Here is a 17,859-nt window from a genome sequence, read left to right on the forward strand (position 1 = left end):
CCCTCTGCCCGCCCAGCCAGAATTCTGGGAGTCTCCTCAATGCCTCCTGCCTCCTTTGGAACCAGCCTCCAGCTCCTGGTGACTCCACCACCTCATTATCCCTCGAATTCTGTCCTCTCCCCGCTCACCTGGACCCCTGCCCCAACCTCCTGACTTGCATGCTTCCTCCTGGGCTCCTGCGAGCCTTTGCACACTCCAAACACCCGTTCTACTGTTGTTCCTCCTGCTTCAAGCCCTTTAAGGGCTCTCCATCCCCTAGATCTACAAGTAGAAGCTCCACCACACAGTGCACTCGGTTGCGACACCGACCCTGCCTGTCCTCTCTCCCTCTGCTCTCACTGTGCACTCTGCCCCAGCACCCTTCTCTTGGCTAACTCCATCTCTGAGACATCACACCTCCTCCAAGAAGCCTGCTCTGATTGTTCAACTGCTTCTGGGTCAGGGCTGGATGCCTGCCTGGGCTCCAGTAGCCCCCCACCACCACCTCCCTGGGCTTCCTCCCTCCCTCCGCCCCCCCCCCCCCCCCCCGTTTCCCCCAGCCCCACAGCCAACCCAGTGCTTCTGGTTCTGGGTAGTCCGTGGCCAAGGGCTTCTGCTGGGGTTGACTCTGCTTCCTCTCTGCAGCCTGTGAGGGACACATCATGGTTCTGAAAGGTCTGTGCTTGGCAAGGAGAGGGGCTGGTGCTTTCACCATGGCCTGGGGCCCCCTGGCTCGACTCCTGCTGGCCTGGACGGCCCTGTTGTGCGTGGCGGGAGTCCAGGGCCGTTGGGACAGGGCCTTGGAGTCTGCAGGTCCCGGACGTGTGCGCAGGCGTGGCAGCCCTGGCATCTTGCAGGGGTGCGTGGTACCAGGCATGTGGAGAGGCCCTGGGGTGTGGGCAGGGCTGGGCTGGGCTGTCCTGCTGGGGGGGGGGGGAGCGAGGCCCAGGGAACGTCCCGCAGGGCAGGGGCTCACCAGCTGTGCCATGCTTTCCCGAAGGCCCAATGTGTGCGGCTCCCGTTTCCACACCTACTGCTGCCCCGGCTGGAGGACATTGCCAGGCGGGAACCAGTGTGTCGTTCGTGAGTGCCGCTGCCACCTGGAGGTGGGGGGCTCAGGCAGGGGACGCCGGGGCAGCTCTCTGACCTGCTGGCCTTCCAGCCCTGCTTCCGCGTGGACTTGGCCAGGGGCGTCAGGCTGAACTACAGGATTGGCCCTTGCCTGTACTCGGGCTCCCAGGCCACCTGCCATGTTCATGTCCATTGCCTTACTACCTCCCCGTCTCTCTGCCTGCCTGTCTCTCCCCCATCTCTGTCTGTATCTCTCTGCAGTCTGTACCCGCCACCTCGGGGTTCTCAAATCTGGCTCCCCTCCCAGGAGAGCCCTCCAGCCCAACACCACAGTCACCGACCCAGCATCTCCAGCTTCTGTCCTTGCTGCTCAGCACTTCTGGCCCAAAGAGCCCGTCTCCTGATGGCTCCAGCAGAAACCCAGAGCCTTGCCTGGGCACTGATGGGGTGGGGAGGGCGCAGGACTCAGGTCCTGGCCCTGACTGTCACCTGCTCTGCCCCTGCCAGCCGTCTGTAGGCACGCCTGCGGCGAGGGCTTCTGCTCCCGACCCAACCTGTGTGCCTGTGCTGATGGGCAGCTGGCCCCCAGCTGCGGGGTGAGCCGAGGTGAGCGGGGGCCAGGGGAGATGGCCCCCAGGGACCGGAGGAGAAGGTTAGAGTCTTCCGGATGCCACTGGGGGCGCAGGCTGGTTTTGCCGCAGGACTGAAGGGACCCGAGCTGGGCCACACAAACCTAGTCCTGCTGCTGTTCACGCGCCTCGTGGCACTCGTCACTTTACCATGTGTCCCTCCTCCCCGTCCTTAGGGTCGGGGTGCAGCGTGAGCTGCATGAATGGGGGCAGCTGCCGAGGGGAGTCCTGCCTGTGCCAGAGGGGCTACAGAGGCACTGTGTGTGGGCAGCGTGAGTATCCCCCGTGGACGCCGGGGCCCGGGATCCCAGACGGTGGGTCTCTGCTGCCACCTGCCCCCCACCCACGGGTCACTCTTCTGGGACCAGGGTTTGGAGGGACGTACTCACCGTCACAGTCTTATCATTGGGTCTGGGCCCGATGGTGGGGATTCCTGGGTGAAGATGGGCTTTTCTGGGCCCCAGCTCCGTCTGCTGCTGGGGGAGCTCAGGCCAGCCTCCCTTGGTCCTCCGCAGCTGTCTGCGACCGTGGTTGCCACAACGGGGGCCGCTGCATCGGACCCAACCACTGTGCCTGTGTGTATGGCTTCATGGGGCCTCAGTGTGAGAGAGGTACCAAGCTGGGCATGGGGGTAGGGGCCTGGGTGGATGGAGGGGGGCTTCTTGGCAGCCCCTGAGATGTAGCCAGGTCCTGGGAAGCTCCAGCTGGCCTCTTTGCTGCTGTCTCTGATGCTGTGAAGGGCAGAGAAACTGTTGCTCCGGGGAAGGGCGTCAGGGAGGGCTTCCTGGAGGAAGTGCTAGGTCAGAGTTCATGAGAGGAGCAAGCCCCCTTTTATTGCAACCCCTCACTGTCAGAATACTCCCATGGCTGAGGTGGGTGGGGTCACCTGTCGGGAGCCTTTGGCCAAACCTTAGATGACAGAAGCAACGGTGTTTTATGGAAAGTTGATGCGGGGGAGTTGGAAACAGCTGGGCACCCAGGCCCCGGGCTGCCCCCCGTGTGGGCCCGAAGCTGAGCGGAAGTTGAGGGAGGGCGGGCTCAGGGTGCAGAGAATGCACGGAGCCCATGGGAAGCTGGGAAGGAGAAAGCCAACCAGAGCAGGCAGCATGGGGCATGCCCAGGCGGTGAGGCTGGTGGGCTTTCAACTGTGAGAGCCGTCGGACTGCCCCGTGTGGCCCGGGAGTCCAGGCCGGCGGAGGTGGGCAGGGTCTGGGATGACCCCGGCGTTGGGAGGTGCTGCCGGGGGAGGAGGCCCATCTGTGGCTGAAGCCGGGGCGGAGAGGGTGTAGCAATGAGTCAGAAGCTGGGACTGCCGAGGGTTACCTCGGCATGAGGGGGGTTGCTTTTAGGAATTTGGGCTGACCCGAAGGGGAACAGCTCGGGGTGGCTGAAGGGGAGGGAGGGTCAGTGGGGACGGTGAGAGAGGGGAGGCCTGAGTGGGTGGTGGCTGGTGAGCGCCCCCAGAGAGGCAGGAGCGAGGGGGATTCTGGGTGAATTAGGTGAGATCCTGGAGTTGTTTTGGCTTAGGGGAGGCAGGACCACTATGGATTTCTGTGCAGCAACTCCACACGGGTCTAGGGGGCTGGCTTTGGCTTCTCCTTCTGGGAGGGGCTTCCCTTGGTCCAGTGCCAGCCCCTTGACTGGAACCATCTGGAGGATAGAGCCAGGAAGCCACATCTGAGCCTGTGTACAGAGATGGGGCCACTGATGAAACCCCTTTCGGCTGGGGTCAGGGTTCAGGGGTGTAGTGTTGTGGGTCCAGAGCCTTCGGGCTGATGCTGGGTCCCTCCTTGAATCTGGGAGATTTGGCAGGGCCAGACACACGCTCACGGAAGAGACAGGCGCTCCTGCTGGGTATCTGTGGTCTCTGCCCAGACCTGAGGGGAGGGTGGGCCTGGGGGGAATGGTCGGATTCTCCCCATGTGCCCTGCGCTTTGTGAGCTTGGAGGTCCTGGCCTCTTTTTTGGAGGCTGGTTGGAGAGCGCTTTGGGGAGGAAGGGGTTTTGAAGAGTGAATGGGAGTTTGTCCCGTAGGGATGGGCAACAGCGTGAAGGCAGCTGTGTTGGTATTAGGGAGGCTGGGAAGGAGGCTGTGGGCTGCAGGGATGGAGAAGCAGAAGGCTCTGGGGTGGGGAGGCAGCTTGAGGCCAGCTGCCCAAACCCATCTGTCTTCCAGACTACCGGACGGGTCCCTGCTTTGGCCAAGTGGGCGCTGAGGGCTGCCAGCACCAGCTCACGGGCCTCGTGTGCACTAAGGCTCTCTGCTGTGCTACTGTGGGCCGTGCCTGGGGCCTCCCGTGCGAGCTCTGTCCGGCACAGCCACACCCCTGCCGCCGAGGCTTCATTCCCAATATCCGCACAGGGGCCTGCCAAGGTAAGGGAGTCAGCGAGCAGGGACGAAGGTGCTGGGAGCCAGGGCTGAGTGGGAGCCCTTGCGGTCTTGGCTCTTCCCTCCGATAGGCCTGTCATCCCCTTGCAGATGTGGACGAGTGCCAGGCTGTCCCAGGCCTGTGCCAGGGGGGCGGCTGCATCAACACTGTGGGCTCCTTCGAGTGCCGCTGCCGGACGGGACACCGGCTCAGTGAGAACAGTGCCAAGTGTGAAGGTGGGTGACGGGGAGGCTGACGAGGAGGGACCTCCTCTGTGCTCTGGGCAGCTCAAGCTCCCTGGAAGGAGGAGGAAGAGGAGGGGTTAGAGCTGGTGGCGGACCCACTTCTGACCGGCATCCGGTCTACACAGATGTGGACGAGTGTCTCAGCGTGCCGGGCCTCTGCTCTGGGGGCGACTGCACCAACACCGTTGGGAGCTTTGTGTGCACCTGTCCCCCTGGGTTTGCCAGCAGCCTGGACGGCTCCCGCTGCCTGGGTGAGCTGGGGCCTGAAGGGGGCTGGAGGGACAGAGGGCGGTTAGGAGACAGGCTCCTTGCTCATCCATCTTTTTTTTTTTTAAGATTTATTTATTTATTTGAGAGAGAGCGCATGCTAGCCGGAGGAGGGGCAGAGGGAGACGGAGAGAAGCAGACTCCCCCCTGAGTGTGAGCCTGAGGGGGGGCTCCATCTCACAACCCTGAGATCAGGACCTGAGCTGAAACCAAGAGCCTGATGCTTAACTGACTGAGCCACTCAGGCGCCCTTTCCAGACATTTTCTAGGGGACCCCATCTTCCCCCCACATCCTCTGTTTTGAGCTAGGGAAACTGAGGCCCAGAGAGGGGAGGTTTGCTTGAGGCAATTCAGTAAGTTCAGAACAGATACATGCCTATACCCTTGCCCTACCCAGACCCCCCAGCCAGGATGAGGTCCTCTTGGCCATGCCTCCCCCTGGATGCCCACCCTCCTGTAATCCCCCACACCCCACCCCGCGGGCAGGGGACCCTGGGCTCTCATTCCCTGTCCTGCTGATTTGATGAACTCGTCAGTAGATTTAAGCCATCGCCAGTGGCTAACGGGGCAAGCCAGGAATATGGACGCTTGTGGCGGGGGATGGGCAGAGTCCTGGTTTGGGGAGGAGGGAAGGGGCTTGGCAGTTCCCCAGCATCACCAGGGCCCCTCTGGCTGGGCCTCTACCAGGCAGGGCTGGGAATATTGTGTTTGGACTTCTGCCAGTGTGCTGTGGCCAACGCTAGACCTTCTGTTCCTCCACACCTGGGGGCCGTCATGGTCAGCATGGAAGATACCTCTGGGCAAGTCCCCTGGAATAAGAGTCCCCTCCCGGCTATGAAACAGTGGAGCCTAGATTTGAACCAAGGTCAGGTTGCCCCTGAACATGGGCTTGGGATGCAGTCCTGGGTTCCAACTGCTCCCTGAGCTGCTCACAAACTCTGTGACCTTGGTCAAGTGTCTTAACCTCTCTGTGCCCCAATTTCCTCGTCTGTAAGATGGGGATCATGGTAATACCTACCTCTTGGAGTCGTGGAGAGGATTAAATACAATTTTGGAATGATATGCCGGGGGCTGGATGTAGCGGATACTCAACACCCGTTCACAAAGACAAGAGAACAGTGCAGCTGGGGCACGTAGCAGGGCCTGGTCACAGCGGGTGCTTTCTAAGCAAAAGGCAGCATCATTTTTGTTAAAATTCTTACATTCTGTCTCTGTCTTCCCTACTTGAGAGGCAGCTGCTTGGTCAGATCCCTTGGGGTTCGGGTATCTGTGTTCCTGTTCCCTCTCCCTCCTTAGTAGCTGTGTGACCCTGAATGAATCTGTTGACCTCCCCTCATCTGGGCACACACAGCCGCAACTCCCACACGTGCGCCTGGGGGTCCCCATGGGTTGGGGCAGGGGAGGTAGAAACGTTTGTGTGTTGGGGCGCCTGGGTGGCTCGGTTGAGCGTCCTACTTTTGGGGTTTTCGACTTGGGTGGTGGTCTCAGGGTCGTGAGATCAAACCCCAAGTGGGCTCCATGCTGAGTGTGTAGCGTACTTGGGATTGTCTCTCTCCCTCTGCCCCTCCCCCTGCTGGTGCGCATGCTGGTGGTCTCGCGCGCTCTCTCTCTCTCTCTCTCTCTCTCTCTCTCTCTCTTTCAAAAAGAAATATTTTCGTGTTTTCTTAGCCTGGGGCAGGGCAGGGCGGGGGCTGCTGTCAGGGGCCCTCCCAGCTGGTGGAAGAGGTTTCACTGTGGGCCACAGGCCAAGATTTGTGCGTTTTTAAGCTAAAAATACACTCTTTGAGCCTGAGAAATCTGATCACTGCATAAAGCTGTTAGACTCCAGAGCAGAGTGGGTTGGGGAAGGGTGTCCATGGTTCTCCTGGCTGGGGAGCCTCTGTCTCAGTTCCCCCGGGGCTGCAGTCATCAATCCAGCCGTCTGCTCCTTGGGCCCCTCCTCGAATTCATAGCATCGCAGATTTCCCCAAATGCCCAGGGCTGGCAGGTGGGGGCACATAGACACAGATCCTGGTGTCCTCGCTTGAGCGTCCAGCCTGACCTCCCACCAGGGCAGCCCCCCAAACCAAGGAGTCTTCCTCAGTGTGGTTGAACGCCCAGAGAGACAGGGAGCTTACTACCAATGTCCGCTATAGGTGTTGGAAGGCTTTTGCTTGGAATGAGCCCAAATCCATCTCCCTGGGATAATTTGGAAATCTTCATAGTAAGATTCTCATTCAGTGAGAATCGGCCATGTGCCAGATATGGGTGCTTCACTTTTTTATCTCGGCAACATTCTTCCAAGGGAAAGTGAATGCTCTGAGCACGCCCATTCCAGGGATGGGGAAACCGAGGCACAGGGCGGCAAGGAGTCCTGTCCTGCCGGCAGTGTTGGTGGAGCTGGCATTTGAACCCAGGTCTGGTAACTGATCCGTCCCCTCCCCATCGCAGACCACCGGGCCGGCACCTGCTTCTCTGTACTGATCGTGGGCCGCTGTGCTGGAGACCTCGCCGGCCATTATACTCAGAGGCGGTGCTGCTGTGACAGGGGCAGGTGCTGGGCAGCTGGCCCAGCCCCTGAGCCGTGTCCTCTGCGGGGCTCTGGTGAGTGGCCTGAGGTTGTCCCCCACCCTCCTCTGCCCCCAGAGCTCCCTGCAGAGGAGGGGCCCTGGGGCATGACGGAGGGCCTGGCCTCAAACGCTGCTTCTTTGCAGATGAGTTCCAGCGACTGTGTGTGCAGGGGCTTCCACTGCTGCCCTCCTACCCTGGCCCCTTCCCTGGTCTCCCTGGCTTTGGGTCCAACGGTGTGGGTCCTGGCCTTGGGCCTGAACGGCACAGCCCCCATGGTTCCAGTGGGCGTGGTGTTCCCAGCCTGGGCCTTGGCAATGCCCACATTGGTGAGGCCTGGGACTTGGGAGGAGGGATCCAAGACTTTGGGGAGGGGGTCCAGGCCTCAGAGGGAGGACCAGGGCTTTGGGGAGTGGGGGTCTTGGCCTGGGCAGTAAAGATGAAAGTACTGACAGTGGTCTGGGGTGGGGCTAGATTTGGGATCTGGGTCTCAAAGTCAGGGTTTGGGCCTCGGGTGGGGGTCTCAGCCAGTGTGCGGGTCTGCAGTTAGGGCACCACGCCAGGCCGACGTGCGCAGGGTTCCAGCCTCAGAGTGAGAGTCCCAGCCCAGAGGCAAGGCCTCCCCTCAGGTATACCTATTGACCCCGCCCTCAGGCACAGCCACCTTGAACCAGACCATCGACATCTGCCGACACTTTACCAATCTGTGTCTCAACGGCCGCTGCCTGCCCACCCCTTCGAGCTACCAATGCGAGTGTAACGCGGGCTACACGCAGGACGTTCGAGGGGAGTGCATCGGTGAGTCGGGGCTGGGTGGGCGGGGCCTACCTGCAGGGCGGGGGCTCAGGGTCCTCTGCCCGCAGATGTGGATGAATGCGCCAGCAGCCCCTGCCACCACGGAGACTGCGTCAACACCCCCGGCTCCTACCGCTGCCGGTGCCGCGACGGCTTCCAGGCGACGCCGGCCAAGCAGGCGTGCGTGGGTATGGCTGTCCATCGGAGTGGGGACACCGGGGCTGCCTGGCCCACATCTGCGGCCTGAATCCCAGTCTGACCGGCTGCCGCCTCCCCCCCCACCGCAGACGTGGACGAGTGCCTTGTCGGCAGCAGCCTCTGCCACCACGGCCGCTGCGTCAACACGGAGGGCAGCTTCCGGTGTGTCTGCAATGCGGGCTTCGAGCTGGGCCCTGGCGGCAAGAACTGTGTGGGTGAGTTGGGGATGGGCGGGCGGGTGGGGGGCCTGGGGGCCCCGGGGGCTCCCATGAGGGCCACCTTGCCCGTCTTCTCTGCTGCATCACCCACCCTCTTCCAAAGATGGAGCCGCCGCTCCCCCTTCTGAACCCACCCAACCTGCCCGAGATCCTTCTTGCGCTTTGTTGCTCCGACTCACTCCTTCATTCCCTCCCTCCGGAGTTCATTCCATGAATCCCAGCAAGGGCTGTCTGACCCTGGACCGAAGCACGTCCTCCGACCTGTCGCGTGGCAGCGAGTCTAGCTGAGAGTATGGGATTGGGACCTTGCGGGGGGGGGTGTGCAGGGCTCTGGCTCCCTGTGGGGTTCCGGGTCTTCCACGGGGCAGCGTGTGTTGGCGCCTCGCCCCTGTTGGTGGCCAAGTGACGTGCCCTTGTGTGGTTGGAGGGCCACATCTTGTTTCTTCACTCCTCAGGGATGGACATCTGGGCTGTTTCCACTTTTTGCAATTACGGAGAATGCTGCCGTGGACATTCATGTACAGAGTTTTGTGTGCATCTTTCATTCATTCATTTCTTTTTCCTTTTCTGGTGCAGTCCTTTTTGTGCAAAACTGATACTTTCATACTTGTTTCTGCACCTGCCACTTCCTTTCAATTAGACTATGTTCTTGTCGGCTGTTTTCCCCTTTTCTTTGTTTTAAAGTGAGGTGAGGTGAGACTCACACCAGATAAATTTAATCGTTTAGAAGCGAACATTTCAGCGGCATTTAATATATGCCCAGTGCCGTGCAACCACCACCTCATTCATTTAACTTTGAACAAATATTTATGGAGCCCTTACCTGTCGTGTCCCAGGGGAGCTCACGTTCCAGCAGACAGACTGATATCCAGGCAGACAGAATCACAGACAAGCCATATGCTGCCGGGTCGGGCCCCCGGCCCCTGGGTGGGGTCCTGGGCGCTCAGCCCTTACTCTGCTGCGCTGCGTAAAAGAGCAGGAGGGGCTGGTCTGTAGGCAGGGCAGGGCCGGGATGGGATCCCACCTCTTGGGTGTCTCTAGATCACAACGAGTGTGCCACCACCACCATGTGCGCCAATGGAGTGTGCATCAACGAGGACGGCAGCTTCACGTGTCTCTGCAAATCCGGCTTCCTGCTGGCACCCAGTGGCCGCTACTGCGTGGGTGAGGCCAGGGGCTGGATAGGACGGGCTGGGATGGAAGTGATGGTGATGGGCAGGGAGGGGAGAGGCTGGGGGAGGAGCAGGTGGGGGGCACTGGGACCTGTTGCAGAGCCCCTATGGCCCCCCCAACCCCCACAGACATCGATGAGTGCCAGACTCCGGGCATCTGCATGAACGGCCACTGCACCAACACTGAGGGCTCCTTTCGCTGCCACTGCCTGGGGGGGCTGGCCGTGGGCACGGATGGCCGCGTGTGCATGGACACCCATGTGCACAGCACCTGCTATGGAGCCCTGGAGCAGGGCTCCTGCGCCCGCCCCTTCCCTGGTGCGGTCACCAAATCCGAGTGCTGCTGCGCTAGCCCGGACCACGGATTTGGGGAGCCCTGCCAGCCGTGTCCTGCCAAGGACTCTGGTGAGCATCCTGCTGCCTGACCCTGCCTGCCTTTTTCGTCCCTGTACACCTTCCAGTTCATCACCCTGGGGGTGGGAGGGGACAGAGGTCTTGGCCCCCATGGGTTTGTGGGGGGCATCTCTCCACTGGGGACTCTCCCCAAGAAGAGACTGCAGAAAATTGCTCTCTCCATGGAGGGAGGCATCTTGGTCCCAGACTCTTGCACAACACCAAGGGGCCACATCCTTGGGAGTGGCTGAGGCTCAGCAATGACCACTGACTCCTCTCTTCCCTGTCCCTGCCCGCCCCCCCCCCCCAGCCGAGTTCCAGGTTCTGTGCAGTAGCGGTCTGGGCATCACCACCGACGGTAGAGGTGCGTGGCAGTGGGGGTCAGGAGGGGGCTGGGGGGCACTGTGTCAGTTTGCTGGGGCTGCTGTAGCCAAGTACCACAGGCTGGGGGCTTTAACAACAGAAATGTATTCTCCCGCAGCTCTGGAGGCTCAAAGTCTGAGATCAAGGTGTAGGCAGGGTTGGTTCCTTCTGAAGCCAGGAGGAGCCCCTCCTTGCTTCTCTTCCAGTTTCCCGTGGTCAATGACAATCTTTGGTGTTCCTTGGCTTGTAGAAGTATCCCCCCCAATCTCTGCCTCCATCTTTACATGGGGCTCTCCCTGTATGTATGTCCAAATTTCCCCCTTTCATAAGTAGACAACCATCACATTGGAATGGATTGGGAGTCTACCCTTATGACCTGGTTTTCACGGGATTGCCTCTGTAGAGACCCGATCTCCACGTGAGGCCAGGTGCTGAGGTCCTGGGGGTTAGGACTTTAACGTATGAATGTGGGGAGGACACAGTTCAACCCATAGAGCTGGAGATGGTGGATGTGTGAAGCCGTGCTTTTTCCCACGCCTCATTTCCCTCCTGAGCTGTGTTTTCAGCCCCACTCATTCCGCAACCTCTGCGATTCTTCCAGTCCCCCCCACAACCGGACAGTCCCTACCCTGGGATCCCTGGCTGATCTCCTGTGGCCAGCAGGTCTCAGCCCAAAGTGCCAGATCTGTAGAGTTGAAACTTGCAAGGGAAGGAAATTCCCCAGGTGTGTGTCTCCTCTGTTGGCTGAACACACACACACACACACACACACACACACACACACACACACACACACACACACACAAGGACTTAGGCTACCATTGATTTCCCACTGACTGCTGGGCCATCAGGGGAGGACAGATGTCCGGACCACCATGCCCTCATCCAGTTAAAGGCACAGGTCCTGGAGCCAGATGCCTGGGTTCCAATCCTGGCCCTACCATCAACCGATTGAATAACCTGGGGCAAATTAGTCACCCTCTCTGCTTCGGTTTCCTTGTCTGTGAAGTGGGGATAGTAATAGGACCTGTTTCGGGGGTGTTATGAGGGTCAGATGAGTTCATATGCACAAAGTAGTAAGCACTCTGTAATGTTAGCTGTTAGGATTGCTTTTATTTTTATTATGTTGCTGCTATACAAATTTTCGTTCCATGGGTTCCAAACTGAGGACAGCCCCACCCCCCCACCCCCATACATTTGGCAATGTGTGGAGAAATACTGGGAGGGGTACCATTGGCATTGGATGGGTAGAGGCCAGGGAGGCTGGTCAGTGTGCTACAGTGCACAGGACGGAGCCCACAGCAAAACACGGCCCCAGAGGTCCACAGCGACGGGAAACCGCGGGTTTAGAGGGAAATGGGGACCGGCTCTGGCCCCATTTGGGGGAGGGGTGGCGGTGGCTTCTGGAGACTTGTGAGCCCGGCAGCTGGTCTGCCCTCTTCCTCCCGCAGACATCAACGAGTGCGCCCTGGACCCCGACGTCTGCACCCACGGCGCGTGTGAGAACCTGCGGGGCAGCTACCGCTGCGTCTGCAGCCCGGGCTACGAGGCGGGCGCGGCCGGCCAGGAGTGCGTGGGTGAGCGCGCCCAGCGGGACGCGGGCAAGTGCGCCGGCGGCCCTCACTGCACACCCCTCACCGCGCTCTCCCACCCTCGCCTTGTAGACGTGGACGAGTGCGCTCGCAACAGCCTCCTGTGTGGCAACGGCTGGTGCCGGAACAGCCCCGGCAGCTACAGCTGCTCCTGCCCCCAGGGCTTCAGCCTCCGGCAGGACACGGAGACCTGTGAAGGTACCGGGTCCCAGCGCGCTGCCCGCGGCGCACGCGTGCACACAGACACCCGTGTGGTGTGTACCCACGCAGGCGCACACACGTTCCAGCGCTTATGCTGCATCCTGTGTACACACACGCATTCTCAGACACATGCATGCTGTGTGTGCGCACACAGGCACGCACTCAGGCGCACACACCCCCTTACGCACTGCATGTGCTATGTGCCCACAGGCATGTATATACTCAGACACCTGCACCAGGCTGCGTGTGGTGTGTAGACACAGACACATGCGGAAAGATGCATGTCTACTCATTCACAGCCACATCCACACAATCACACTCACAGGCGTATTCACACTTGGTCTCACACAGTTATACACAAGCATGGGTGTGTGCACTCAAACGCACATATACCCACATTCACACACCCACTTATTCCTACACTTTACCCACTTGTACTCACAGCCACACACAGTCGCACACTTATGCATGCATTCAGACATTCACACAATCACACGTGTGTGCATACAACCAGACGCTGAGTTACACGTATTGGTACTGACTCAAAACACAACTATACCCACATTCACACTCATGGACATGCCCACACAGTCACGCACACTCTCAAAGAAATGTGTGTGCCCACATTCTCATGGTTTCACACTTAGGCTCACACTCACACACTCAGATGTGTGTTCACACAGCTGTGCCCTTGTGCACGCACACACACGTGTTCAAGCATGCACACACTTTGCAGCAAGGTACTTGTTCCCCAGCACTCACGCCCCCTTGCTCCCTCTGCATGACTCTACCTCTCCCTGGGGGCCTTTTGACTCCTCTTCCTCCCCTGACAGCCACAGCTCTCCACTGCACCATCACCGCACCCACCTTGCCCGACTCCTGAGCAACTTCTGTCCCCCACATGTCCCTCCCCAGACCCCGTTCCATTCAGCCCCTGCATCTACCTGCTCCCTGGTCACATTCACCCTTGTCCTCTCTGGGCTTTCCTCCTGCCTCTCACTCTCATCCTCTCGTGTGCTAAGACCCCCTTGAGGGTCGCTGTTCCACACTGTGTCTGTCCCTCCATATCGGTCACGTGTGTGTGCTCACAGGATCCTGCATGTCAGCGCACTTGCGTGGGCGTCCAGTGCAACTCAGTGCAGGCACACATGCGTAGGTGTCTGCACATTCCATTCCTGGGCACCCTGCCTGCGTGCATGTGCCTTGTCTAGTCAAGGACACGCATGGACATGCGTGTGCCTGGTGTGCATTCTATGCCACTGGACCCTAGCAGCCACTGGGGAGGAGGGGACCCTGGTCAGCTGGGGCTCCCCCTCCCACAGCTCAGGACCCCGTGGGGGGCTGTCCTTGCAGACATCAACGAGTGCCTGTCCAACCCCTGTGTCAATGGCGCGTGCCGGAACATGGCCGGTTCCTATGCCTGCGAATGCGCCCCTGGCAGCCGGCTGGGGCCCTCTGGCACCATGTGCCTTGGTGAGAGGGCCCCGAGTCCCATGGAATAGCAGGGACCCTGCTGCCCAGCCCTGCATCCTACCCCAGGGAAGGCTGGGTCTCTGTGGGTTGGCTGGCAGGTGAACTGGGTCACCCCCTCCCCCAACAGACAGCACCAAGGGCACCTGCTGGCTCAAGGTGCAGGAGGGCCGCTGTGAAGCGAACCTGCACGGAGCCCCCCTGCGGTCCGAGTGCTGTGCTACCCTGGGCGCTGCCTGGGGGAGCCCCTGCGAACGCTGTGAGCCTGGTAATGCCCTGGGAGCCCTCCCCCCGCGCCGCGTGAGCTCTTGGGGACCACCCAGGCATGGCCAGCATGGTTGCCTGGGTGCCTATTGAGAGAACAGGGCTCTGGATGGAGAGAGTGACTCCTGTCCCCACTCTGGTTCTCCCAACCGCAGACCCTGCCTGTGCCCGTGGCTTTGCCCGCGTGACGGGGCTCACCTGTGAAGGTAACTCCCTGCCCCTCTGTAGTTCACGCCTCCCCCTGGGTCGCACATGGACAGGTGCACGTCGTGGGGGATGCCTGGGCTCCTGAAGTCTTTTGAGATCGAGACGGAGAGTCTCCCTCCTCGGTTCCCAGGTCTTCCCCCGAGATTCCCCAGGCCCCGCGGCTGGCTCTGTTCCTTCCCACCTCCCCAAGGACAACCTGGGAGTCCTGAGCCCCCAGGGAAGCAGCTCCAGCCCTTGCCCCTCCTTTTCTGTCCCTGCCCAGATGTGAACGAGTGCGAGGTCTTCCCCGGGGTCTGTCCCAATGGGCAGTGCTTCAACACTGCTGGCTCCTTCCTCTGCGTGTGCCCTGACGGCTTGACGCTGGCTGCCGCGGGCCGGCTGTGCGTGGGTGAGTCCGTGCGGGGCCCCCCCCCCCCAGTGCCTGGAGACCCCTCCTGGGGACAGAAGGGATTTGGGGAGACCTCCAGGACCCTCTGTTCCCTGCTCATCTCTTGCTGACATGTGTCAAAAGAGGGCCTTGTTTATTTCGGGGGTTCACCCTTTCACTTCCCTGCCCTTTAACAAGGCTCAGGGCACATGGTAAGATCTTGTGAAATAGCGTCTGCAACTTTTATTTATTCTTTCTCGTTACCGAAGAGTATTGACTCAGAGTGGATCTGCTCACCAGGCGCCCTTAGCGTGCCCAGAATCTCCCTCAGCATCCGGGGCTCAAACGCTCCCCTGAATGGCTCCCCCTCAGGCTCAGAGATCAGAAATGTTTTCCTCCTGGGCGAGGGTTTCTTGGTCAACATCTTGTAGCAGACATTTCTTGGCCAAAAGCATATCTTAGGCAGCAGACGGGGCTCTGTCTTCCGTCCAGTTTCCTCCTGCAGTTGGCTAGGAGCCTTCTCGTAGGTTCCTTTTCAACTTTGCTTACTTTCTGAACCGAGTTTTAGGCGTGCAGTGGGTCTCCCACCCCTGGCTCCAAAATGTAACCAAGGAAAGGAGGTAACCGAGTAAAGAGAAAAAAGCCGTTGCATCTCAGGCCCCATGTGCCGAATTCAGGGCCAGGTGAACCGGGAGGCTCCGACTGCAGCCCCGTCTGCTCAGATGGGACCATTAGCCTGAACCAGGGCACTGGGTACAGGGGAGGATCCTTGTGTGTGTCACAGGGCTCCCAGAGGTTCTCGAGGTTCTAGAACAGGGTCTCGTCTTCAAATCGTCCTGCCTAAATGTGTGTTCCTTTTGTAAAGAGAGAGAAATTGTTCTAGACCAGCAGTCAGCAAACTTTTTCTGCAAAGGACCAGGGTTAATATTTTTGGCTTTTCGCGCCACACACATCTCTGTTGCAGCTACTGAGCTCTATCGAGTAACACAAAAACAGCCGCAGACAATACAGAAGCAAGGCGCTGTGGCTGTGTGTCCGTGAAACTTTACTTATAAAGACAGGCAGCCACTCCCGGGCTGTAGTTAGTGGCCCCTGTCTTAGACCCTTGTGTCTGGTCTCGAGGGAGGCTTATCTGCTGTCAGGTGGTTCTGAGGGAGTCTTACAGATTAAGCACATGCCCTGGAGCCAGATGGCCTGGTGTGAACAAGGCTCTGCCTTTTGCTAACTGTGTGGCCTCAGGGAAGCCACTAACCCTTCTGTGCCTTGGTTTTCTTGCCCGTAAAATGGACGTGACCACGATAGGTTCATCTTGGTGTTATTTTGAAGATTAAATGGGTTGAGGAGCTTAGGACGGCGCCTAGCACATAGCAAGCCCCTTAGCAGGACAAGTTATTGCCATTAAAATGTCACCGCTGGATGACACCGAGGGTCAGCAGGAAGAAGTCACTTCCTGTGCACTCTTCCTACTGGGGAGGGCGTGTCAGACAGATGCTGCTGAGGGAGACTGAATTGCCCATGTGGCAGCTGGTGCAGTGTGGTGGTGGTGGGGGGAACCAGGTGACTGTCCCTCTGTGTAGACATGCGCCTGGAGCCGTGTTTCCTGAGTTGGGATGAGGACGAGTGTGGGGCCGCCCTGCCTGGCAAGTACCGGATGGACATCTGTTGCTGCTCCGTGGGGGCCGCCTGGGGGGCTGCATGCGAGGCGTGCCCAGAGCCCGCGTCCCCGGCGTTTGCCAGCCTGTGTCCCCGGGGGCCGGGCTTCGCCAGCCGGGACTTCCTATCAGGCCAGCCCTTCTATAGAGGTGTGTGGGGGCACTGGGAGTCTGCAGGGCGGGGAGAGGGCACAGCACAGGCGCAGGCCTGGAGGTGGGAAGTGCGCTGGGGAGAGCGCGGAGTGTCCGCAGGGAGAGCCGTGAAGTCTCGGGAGCAAACCCAGGGACACTGGAGGTGTTTGACTGGCCACACGTTCTGCTCCTGACCGCAGATGTGAATGAGTGTAAGGCGTTCCCCGGCCTCTGCATGCACGGCACCTGCAGGAATACCATGGGCAGCTTCCACTGCTCCTGCTCAGGGGGCTTCGCCCTGGATGCTCAGGGAAGGAACTGCACAGGTACGGGCCCACCTCGGCCTCTGGGGGGGACGCCTGCGGGAATGCGGGCTTCGAAGCAAGATGTGGAGTCAAGACCCCTCTTCTTTGGGCACCTCTTGTCCTGCCTGCTGGCCAGCAGTGTGACCCAGGGCAGGTTGCCGCCCTCTCTGGCCCTTAGGGACCCCTGTAAAAGGAGGGGCTGACAGAGGGGACCTCCAGGGAGGAAATTCCCTGCCGTTGGCTGGTGTGCGCCGCCCCCCCCCGCCCCCGGGGCTCATTCCAGCAGCTCCGGCTGTCTACAGATGTGGAGGCCGGTCCCCTGCTCCTCTCTCTGCAGACATTGACGAGTGCCACATCTCCCCTGACCTCTGTGGCCAGGGCACCTGTGTCAACACCCCAGGCAGCTTTGAGTGCGAGTGTTTCCGTGGCTACGACAGTGGCTTCATGCTGATGAAGAACTGTGTGGGTAGGTGGCCGCGGGGCCATTGTGCGGAGTGGCCCCGGGGCCGTTGTGCGGAGTGGCCCTGGGCAGGGCGGTTCCTGGCCGGTGTTGGGGCTGAGGGGAGGGATGGTGGGGACATTGCCGTGATGGATGAGGTGGGGAGGGCAGGTGTGGGGAGAAGCTGAGACCCAGCCGAGACCCAGCGAATCTGGGTGCTGCGCAGTGGCCTCCCCAAAGGCAGCCGACCAGCGGGTCTGTCATGCAGAATTGAGGCCTAGGGACTGAGATCTGGGTGAGTTCTCCGAGGGCAGGTGTCGTGTGAGAAGAGGAGAAGGGCCCTAGAGAGAGGCGCTCCCTTCCTTCCTTCCTTCTTTCCTTCCTTCCTTCCCTTTTTTATTCATTCAGTGAACGTTTTATGAACCACCAAGAGGTCAGTAGCAGACAGCCAGTCTCTTAGAGCTTGTGACCTGATGGGGCGACACCTGTTAATAAAATGAATTCCCAGAGACATGCAAAATGGCCACTGTGAGAAGCACCTGAGAGGGCCACGTGGTGGGGTGGGGTGTGGTCGCCAGGGATGTCCTGTTCTGGGCGGGCTTGACGTTGTGGCTGAGAGAGTGGGACTAAATGTGGTGAAGAGGGGCTGGAAGATCAGCCTGAAGGGAGAACAGCAGGTGCAAAGGCCCTGGGGTGGGCCAGAGGGGTGGAAGGAGGTACACGAGACTGGAGCTTGAGGAGGGTGGTGCGACAGCCTGCTCCCCACACTGATGCCTGGAGACTGGACCTTGCCTTCCCCCTGTGTCCTACAGGGTGGCTTCTCAGGGGCTCCTTCAGTAACTCCAGGAGTGTCAGCCTCGTGGCCCTGACTCTCCTGAGAATTCCAGCTTCCTTCTTGGGCTGACATGTCCCTGCTCCTCAGCTCAAACTCTGCTGGGTCAACTGAGCCCCAAGCCTCCAGGCTCTCCTGGGCAGTGCCAGTGTC

General features: G+C 60.1%; 1 protein-coding gene across 1 annotated transcript in view; it reads left to right on the forward strand.

Moving 5' to 3' along the window:
* Positions 1 to 692: 692 nt before the first annotated feature.
* The window catches only part of FBN3 (fibrillin 3), a 54,239-nt gene continuing 37,072 nt past the window's right edge, over positions 693 to 17,859 (forward strand). Inside the window, exons 1-25 of the mRNA XM_035723607.1 lie at positions 693 to 838; positions 980 to 1,062; positions 1,558 to 1,656; positions 1,856 to 1,951; positions 2,195 to 2,290; positions 3,855 to 4,052; positions 4,158 to 4,283; positions 4,418 to 4,543; positions 6,990 to 7,142; positions 7,253 to 7,435; positions 7,761 to 7,904; positions 7,970 to 8,089; positions 8,189 to 8,314; positions 9,359 to 9,481; positions 9,619 to 9,894; positions 10,193 to 10,246; positions 11,697 to 11,822; positions 11,910 to 12,035; positions 13,392 to 13,511; positions 13,639 to 13,776; positions 13,928 to 13,978; positions 14,242 to 14,367; positions 15,924 to 16,148; positions 16,331 to 16,456; positions 16,773 to 16,901. Coding sequence (XP_035579500.1) covers positions 693 to 838; positions 980 to 1,062; positions 1,558 to 1,656; positions 1,856 to 1,951; positions 2,195 to 2,290; positions 3,855 to 4,052; positions 4,158 to 4,283; positions 4,418 to 4,543; positions 6,990 to 7,142; positions 7,253 to 7,435; positions 7,761 to 7,904; positions 7,970 to 8,089; positions 8,189 to 8,314; positions 9,359 to 9,481; positions 9,619 to 9,894; positions 10,193 to 10,246; positions 11,697 to 11,822; positions 11,910 to 12,035; positions 13,392 to 13,511; positions 13,639 to 13,776; positions 13,928 to 13,978; positions 14,242 to 14,367; positions 15,924 to 16,148; positions 16,331 to 16,456; positions 16,773 to 16,901 — 3,316 coding nt within the window. The remainder of the gene's footprint in view (positions 839 to 979; positions 1,063 to 1,557; positions 1,657 to 1,855; positions 1,952 to 2,194; positions 2,291 to 3,854; positions 4,053 to 4,157; positions 4,284 to 4,417; positions 4,544 to 6,989; positions 7,143 to 7,252; positions 7,436 to 7,760; positions 7,905 to 7,969; positions 8,090 to 8,188; positions 8,315 to 9,358; positions 9,482 to 9,618; positions 9,895 to 10,192; positions 10,247 to 11,696; positions 11,823 to 11,909; positions 12,036 to 13,391; positions 13,512 to 13,638; positions 13,777 to 13,927; positions 13,979 to 14,241; positions 14,368 to 15,923; positions 16,149 to 16,330; positions 16,457 to 16,772; positions 16,902 to 17,859) is intronic.

Source organism: Zalophus californianus, chromosome 1 (assembly GCF_009762305.2).
Source record: "Zalophus californianus isolate mZalCal1 chromosome 1, mZalCal1.pri.v2, whole genome shotgun sequence".
Taxonomy (NCBI): domain Eukaryota; kingdom Metazoa; phylum Chordata; class Mammalia; order Carnivora; family Otariidae; genus Zalophus; species Zalophus californianus.